General features: G+C 31.5%; 1 protein-coding gene across 1 annotated transcript; it reads right to left on the bottom strand.

Annotated features, from left to right (window-relative positions):
- Window positions 1-292: 292 nt before the first annotated feature.
- On the bottom strand, window positions 293-5,525 carry LOC137818278 (FRIGIDA-like protein 3). The gene is made up of 4 exons (XM_068621596.2): window positions 5,347-5,525; window positions 3,527-4,578; window positions 2,574-2,746; window positions 293-922 (listed from the first exon to the last, which is right to left on the bottom strand). Exons 2-4 carry the CDS (start codon window positions 4,566-4,568, stop codon window positions 506-508), a joined length of 1,632 nt encoding a protein of 543 aa, XP_068477697.1. The 5' UTR covers window positions 4,569-4,578; window positions 5,347-5,525; the 3' UTR covers window positions 293-505.
- Window positions 5,526-8,219: the final 2,694 nt, after the last annotated feature.

The raw sequence follows: 8,219 nt of genomic DNA, 5'->3' as shown, positions 1-8,219 counted from the left end.
ATTAAGTCAAATTTGAATACTTGGTACAAAAACTTGGGAGTTTGTAGTTTCAAAATAAATGAGAAATGCCCAAGAGGTGGCTGTTGAAATTAACTAAAAAAACTCTACAGTGTATTACTTTTTTATACTGTTTTATTTTCAATAAAAGACATGTTAACATTATCTATTTTTTTGGTTTACTCATATACTCTACACTTTAAAAGAGATAAAACATGAATTCAGTCATAAAGTGTAGTTCCCAAGAAGCAGTGAAAAATGAGAAAGAGAGAGAGATCTAAGAAACAAGAAAATATAGTAGAAAGGGAACAGGGTGCATACATTAGAGGATCAGAATATGTTCTAGTACACAAGTTAAAATTTGAAGATGAGATTTGATCTGTTTGAGAGATTCTTAAAACTACATAGATAAAGTACAACATACAACAGCTTAAGGGTTAAGACTTAAGACTAAATATTAAACAAAGGGGGTCTTGGTCATCTGCTCACCATGTTTGGTGCATGCTAACTAGTGGAGATATGTAGGTTGGTACTGATAAGCATTCCCAAAGTAGTTGGCAGGATTAGGAGAGAAGTTATAAGTTGCAGAAGCCATGAGAGGGGGGCAGTGACTGTCAGTTGGTCCAGGGTACATGTAAGATCGGTCATACACATATTGAGGATACCTGTCAGCAACTCTAGCATAGCAAGTTTTGTCAGATGGAAAGTTAGTGACACGTGGACCATATCCAGCACTGTTAGCACGGGGTCTCTTCGGTTGAGGTTTTGTTGCTTCAGTTACCCTTTTCTTGTCAGCCTTCGCCTTCTCCAGTTGGCTCACTCGTTTCTGGAGAGGATCCAGAGGATACTGCTCGTCGAGTTTATGATCCTCAATGCACTTAATTACAGCCTTAAGTGCAATCAGCTCTCGCTCATTAACATCAATCTGAGATAGTGCCAAGAAATTAGGAATGTCACGGAAGGGACATAATATATTCACACAAACAGGTTTAAAATCAAACATCAACACCAGGCATCTTCAAGCATACAAATAAGGACCTAATGGAGACACCAAAACATGCTACTGTCATGCATTCACACAAACCAAGACAGTGACTAACTTCTCATCCCTCTATTTTTTTTGGAATCAAAGCATTTTTGTCCCCGTTGCTTCAACTGAGGCAATGTAAAATCTCGTTACTTCCATCAGACAAATTTACAGAACAAAATTGTGTTTCTTTTTGCTGGTTTGGCTTATGACAGAAGCTAATACTCAGACAAATTAATAGAATTATCATAAAGGCAATTACAAGCAAATCCTTCATGCACCATTCTACCCCAACCATCTTGGTCTTATCCCATGAGTCATCAACCCTCGCATACATTCACACCTGCAGAAAATTTTAGTAGTGATAGTGCTTCTCTCGATTGTTGCAAATCTGGATACATCACTGCAGCAGATACATGTCAACAATGCATTCCTAAATAGCCCTTGAAGAGAATCTACATGGAGGCTTGAAGAGATATACAAGTCCTTAAAGAAACAAGGGTACTCTCAAAGCACACAGATCACACACTATTTGTGAAGTTTCATAAGCTGGGAAGTTGCTACTTTGATTGTCAAAGCTGTGATATCACATGCAGGAGATGGCCTTAGAGAAATGGAGGCAGAAGTGTTGGAATCAGAATTTGAAATTGAAAACCTAGGGCAACAGGAAATGCTTTCTTGCATTGGAAGATGCATAGTCAAACAAATATTAAAATCACAAAGATGGGGGGATACGTAAACCATTGGGCTGAAACTGGTTTAACAAACGAACATGGGGGGATGTGAATTTTTAGGGCTGAAAGGGCTCTGGAAAAACTAAGAGTAGAAGAAGAACAATCGAAGGCCAATTAAGCCATAGGAAGGCAGGCAATCATAATCTGAGAGACTAACAAAATCCTATTGCAAAATTTCAAATGTAACTTAATTTATATTTCTATTTTCTGAGCTTATTTATGAGGGTGAGCATGAGCCTCCGAGCAGTGCAGCAGTGACATTACAGCTCTGTCACCTAGAGAGGTCATGAGTTCAAATCTCCTTTTCTCTGCTTGCTGGGTTTGGTCTGTGTACCCCAGGCCCCACTGTGAGAACTTCAGCACTGGATTGCCCCCTCTTTTATCTTATTTTCCAGAACATATTTTGTAACATATTGTAGTCATTTATGCATGAAATTAATCCAGTAAGACCTTAAAATATTGCACCTCAATTCAATGAATAACCTAATCCAAATTCCTAATCAAATCAAATAAGTAAACAAACATAGAAGCATAGTAAAATTGGGAAAGAACTCTTAAGATTGCACCTCAACCAGAGGACTTTTTTCATTCTGCAATATGTTTTGACAACAATCTAAAATCATTTTCAATACAATCATTCCTTTGTAACTACCAGGCTCAAAATTTCACAAGGACTATAAAATTATAGACAACTTCAATAGAAAGTGGGCATAAAAGTGTGAAGAACTCAAATACATTTCAGAACACCAGTTCAAATTACTACAAGAAACAACAGAGGGGAAATTTCTCAATAAAACAGATGCTCAACAACTTACCTGTGCAGTGGGAGATGAGTTAACACTTTTGACAGGAGAAGAAGTTTTCCTAGCATCCTTCAAGTAAGACTTCAGTAAAGTAATGGGTGAAAATTGTTCTGTAAGATCAAATGCAAAAGCCAAGTTAACAGCATCAATTTGCCGCCCGCTATTCACCAAAACTTCGATGACACCTGCACATGAAAAAGCTAAATTAATCATTAAAAATTAAAATAAACAGATGCAATAGCTCAGTTACTTCACTAATACAGATGTTAAAGTCATTTGTGTGTGCATGTAAAAAGTCATTTTGGAGATTATGCTTCGAAACTAAGGTGCAGGTCTGCTCTAGTTAACGTCCACCACTGCTTACTTTGCAATGTGATAAGTTTTAAAGATTTTCTTAATTCTTTCAAGATAATTTATATAACATTGACATTCATATTCATTAATTTTCTTTGGACATACTAAGATACAATGATGCAGCTTATTTAATAACCTTCAATCACTTTCATGACAACATAAGAGTCATTATTACTTATTAAAATTCATGTTTCCTTTATTTTTTTCCTTTCAATAATTTAGCATGAAGCATCCAGCATGCTCATTCATGAAGAGCAGTCAAATACAATTAATCAACTATTAAAAAGTTCATAGGCCCTGGAAAAATCCTATTACTAATGGACGATTTTGCAAGGCACAGAGTACTTGAGCAAGATGCCCCGTTTATTGTCACCAAAGACAAACATAAAGGAACACTTTTCTGATAGTATAAATCCAAATTTATATTCAATGAAAAAGATACGTAAAGATGAGATAATAATGACATCGCAGTATATAGAATAAAAAATAAAAGTCAACTTAAATACATTTTATTTTAGCTGTATAAGATTTTTGTTCCAAACCTAAGATTCTTTATTTGAGGTTTTGATATTTGTCAAACACTATAAAGGAAGTAAAGAACAAATACACACCAGGCATCTTCTCTGACAACCCAAGGTAACGGCACAAATCAGCACTTTGGCGACGTCGAGATACCATTGGAATTAGCCTGTATAACTCCTCCTCATTAAAACCAGATGCAATACCAAAACTTGCTAGAAGTTGCAAAAATGCATGAGCTTCCAAGGAATTCCCATTGCTAGCATCCATGTCAAGAGCATCCAATCTGGGTTTCCATTCCTTAGCAACTGCCTTTGCCCTGCCTTTAATATCCTCTGAAATTACATTAGAAACACAATCTGAGTTGCTCAGGAAATCACACAGACATTCCATCAGCATGATACATGTTCGGCGAAGGCCCAATAAGTTAGCATCCTTCTTTACATCCTGAATTGACACTTCTGTACAGTAAAATCCTTCCAGAGAATCTAAAACTAAACAGGCAGCGTTAGGAGCAGCTCTTAATGCATATGGTATTTCCTCCCTTACAGCAGCAAGGTTCTTACGATTATCAGATATGAATTTGTGAAGTCCGGTAGCATCCATCTCTTTACATAGTTTTACCAAGTCTGGATAAGACAACTCCACATTTTCAATTTTAGGAGAAAGTTCCAGCTCTTCCACTTTACCTTGAGCCCCAAAGGACACAACATCTACTGGTTTCTCCTCCCCACACAGTGCCCCATTACCCCTATTAGAGACAATAGCCAAATCGCTTGGGGAAACCTTCCTGTTTTCTCGAGCATTCATAATATCAAATACAGCAGCATCTCGCTTCTCCTGAAGCCTCTGCAATGTGTCTTGCTCCTTGGCATAAACAGCTGCTTGCCGCTTTTCCAGTATTTCCCGAGCCTTCCTCGTTTTGTTCTCAAACTCTTTTTCCTGGTCTTCCAATTCATGAAATCGCCTCTTCAAGGTTTTCTCAAGACCATGAAAATGTTCCTCTAGATCTTTCCATTTCAAGTTCAGAGTAACAGCACGGTAACTTTCAAGTTCAGCAAACGCCTTTTGCAGCTGTTGTATCTTCGAAGTTGTAGAATCTATCAGCGTAGCAATTGAATCCGTGTCTTCCATAGCAAAGAAGCTGAAAAAAAATAAAATAATAAACTAAATACCAATTATCAAACTTCAACTTATGTAATATCTAATACATAAAAGTCAGAGTACGCATAGAGAGAAAATAAATAAGAACAATCTAGTGCATTATCCTATTATAGACAACTCTTTATGGTAAAAAGCTTCGCAAACTTCACTGAGATGAGGATTCACTAAATGTAACATCTTGTTTAAAAAAATATTCACCAAATTACCAATTATTAATTTCTTTACAATCTCTCAAGCGGCTTGATTGATCACTAAAACTCCCAAGGACACTACCAAAAACAGAAATCTGACATGAAAACAAAATAACTTTCCGAAAATAGTTCAGGATCCAATCCTTTGAGTCACAGTAACATAAACCCTAAAAATCCGAAGATTTTATTTAAAGAGATAGAAGGAAGCAAAATTGGCTCAAAATATCAACCCAACAATTAAGGCATGAAAGAAGATAACAACAAAGAGAATAAGTTAAACTAAAAACCAATTGAATTTTATTACATTAATTAATTCAATTTCCTATAAAAGAAACAAAAACAAAAAAGAAACTCAAAATTCTTCTATTGCTCTTAGGTGTGTACTTTTGGAGTGCAATGTCAACGAAATCGCTCGAACCGAAAACTGAACGATGAACGGAGAACGTGGATTCTCGTTCTACTCGTGCAAACAAAGCCGATCTAAACCGATAGAAAGAAAACACAAAAACAAAAACAAAAACAAAATTGAAATGAAAGAGAAAAAGAAGAGGAAGTACCTGAATGATCCGAAGGAAAGTGAACGACGGAAGAGAGAGAGAGAGAGAGAAAATTCTCAATCCATTTTTCTCCCTGCAACTTCAACACTTGGAGAGAAAGAGAGAGAAAGATGAGAAAGAGGAAATTATAGTGTGATGTGCTATTTGGATTAAGGGAAGAGGGTGACTTTTTTTAAATTGTTATTTTCATTTTTTTAATTCTTATCTGGAATATTTTTCTGTAATTTTAATTTTATATTAGAAATATATATTTAAGCACAATATCTAAAACTCAATTATGTTTTGGTTTCATTATTTATTTATTTCATTAAATTTAATCCACTATTGACAAAAATGTTTTATCAATATTAACTAGTTATGAATAATATAGTTTATAATGATAAAATAAATTTTCAAACTAAATACGGACGAAAAAGTCATTTTTTTAATTTTTAAATATTGAGAGATTTAACTTTGAAAAAACAATATTGTTATATTTTTAGAATTTATAAAATTAATTGAAAATTTTATTGAGAGAGAAAGGAAATTTAATAGAATAAATAAAGAATAGAAAAGTAATTAAGTTAATATTTAATTTTGAATAAGCTTATTTTAAGTTTTTACATTTTAATAATTAAATAATTAATTTGATTGGTTCAAAATAGAAAAAATGTATTTAAAATTGAAAACTATAAAATATACATTTTTTAAAATTGAGAAACTAAACTTTAAAGAAAATATAAAAATTAAATTACATATAAAATGTTAAATACACACGACACATTACAATTTTTTGTAAGATTTTTTATTTACTAAATCATAAGTATTCTTATGAACAAAATAATATTTTTATTTGAGCAGGATAAATCAGTATGAACATTAACACTTTTACTTAAATATTTAAAGATCTTATCTTGAATTAGAATTAAAACCCATTAATTAAATTTAAACAATCTCACGTCAAGATTTGATACTCCTATTGAAAGGGACTTAAATATTTAATAAGAAAAATATCCATAAATATTTTAATATGTATAATTTGTGAGGGTGTTGGTGGTTGAGTAGGATGTAACCAACTTCATTTCTCAACCAACTAAAAAATATGAGATTTGGGTTAAATTCCTACAATTTTTTATATTAAATTGAATCAAATTCAATTTCTTTTAATTAAATATAAATAAACTTCAAATTTAATTTTATTTTATAAAATTAATTTATTAAAAAATGGATTTTAAATTTAAAAAACCAGTTTAATAATAAGCTAACTTTATAAGAAAAAGATGATGAATCCAATCCACTTATATATTATAAAATCTCTTTATATATAATTGATGTTTTCAATAGTTGAGTTAGAATTTTGGAAAACTTTATTTTTTTAAATTATAATATTTAAGTATCAAATAAGAAAAACAACACAATTTTTTTAATAAATAAGACAAATCATAACAAGTTTATCTAAATTAATTTAAGACATCAAAAGAAAAAAAATATATCACAATTTGTCAAAAATGAATTAGTCTGAATTAAAACTCAATCATAAGTGAAGTTCAATCGAATCAGTTGGATTACATTGACTAATCTAATAATCAATTGAATACAAATTTCCAAATAATTTGTTTAAATGAATTGATAAAGTTAGATGTATATTTTTTTATCGTAAAAAAATAACAACTTTAGAGTTAATTCATATTTTAATAACTAATTTATGTGTTTTTCTTATGCAATATTATATTTTTTTATACTCAACCTTTTTTAACTATAATTGTTTGGAGAGATAAAGGTTAATTTTATCTAATTATATTTTTAAATTTTCATAAAACCATTAAAATACTCAAATGGAATTTTTTTTTTACAATTATTGAAAACTGTATCACTAAACTATCATCATTATATTTATTTTATATCCAAAAAATTTCACATATTATATCATTTTTTTTAAATTTCCCTATGCATTTGATGAGTCCATTACACAAAATGACTTAACACACTATATGAGATCATTTTGTTATAATTTTATGCAAATGACATATCTTCAGGAATGGGTAAAATGTATAAACTCGAACTCATACATGTGATTTTTTTTATTTATATATTATTTACGTAAGATTTCTAACTTATTTCAAATGTCCTAAAATCTTAGTTATGTTTTTTTAAAAAAAATTATAGTTAAATTGGTAATAGAAGGATAATTAGTTTTTGATAGAGTAAAGTTATGATAAAAATGATGGTGAAAAATGTGTGATGAGTGACCGACACTGGGCAGGTATTGTCTTGAGTGGCAACACGTTTCCTTTGGTTTGTAATGTAATGTTTGGTTATGCTTGTTGTCTGTAAAGGTTGTTAGCACTACCTATAGCAGCAGCCTTTTCTTGTCCACATACACTGCCCTTGGTCCACCACCCCCATACATTTTTTTTTTCTTTTTTGACAAAATTAAGATAATATAACAACACCCATCTATTCTTTCTCCTTATTATCTTTTACAACATTGTTTCACATTATTGGTAAAGTTTAATTCAACAACTCTATTTTTACAAATTTTAAAAGTTATTTTAGTCATACTTATCTATATTGGGCACTACAACAACCCTCTTCTCACAAATTTTACTTAATTAGTCCTTTAGTTTCTACATTAAAGATTAAAAGTCAATTTAGTCATACTTATCTATATTGAACACTTCAACAACCCTCTTCTAACAAATTTTACTTAATTAGTCCTTTAGTTTCTACTTAAAAGTCAATTTAGTCATACTTATCTATATTGGGGCACTTCCAATTATTGGGAAGCTTAGCTCTCATTATTTTTTAGATGAAAGGATAAATCAGGACTTGAACTTGTGACGATTAGATTAAAAATCCAATGTTCTACCAACTGACTAAACACCTAAAAAAAC

This window comes from Phaseolus vulgaris, chromosome 10 (assembly GCF_051622355.1).
Source record: "Phaseolus vulgaris cultivar YP4 chromosome 10, ASM5162235v1, whole genome shotgun sequence".
Taxonomy (NCBI): Eukaryota; Viridiplantae; Streptophyta; class Magnoliopsida; order Fabales; family Fabaceae; genus Phaseolus; species Phaseolus vulgaris.
This window is presented reverse-complemented; position numbering and strand designations above follow the sequence as displayed.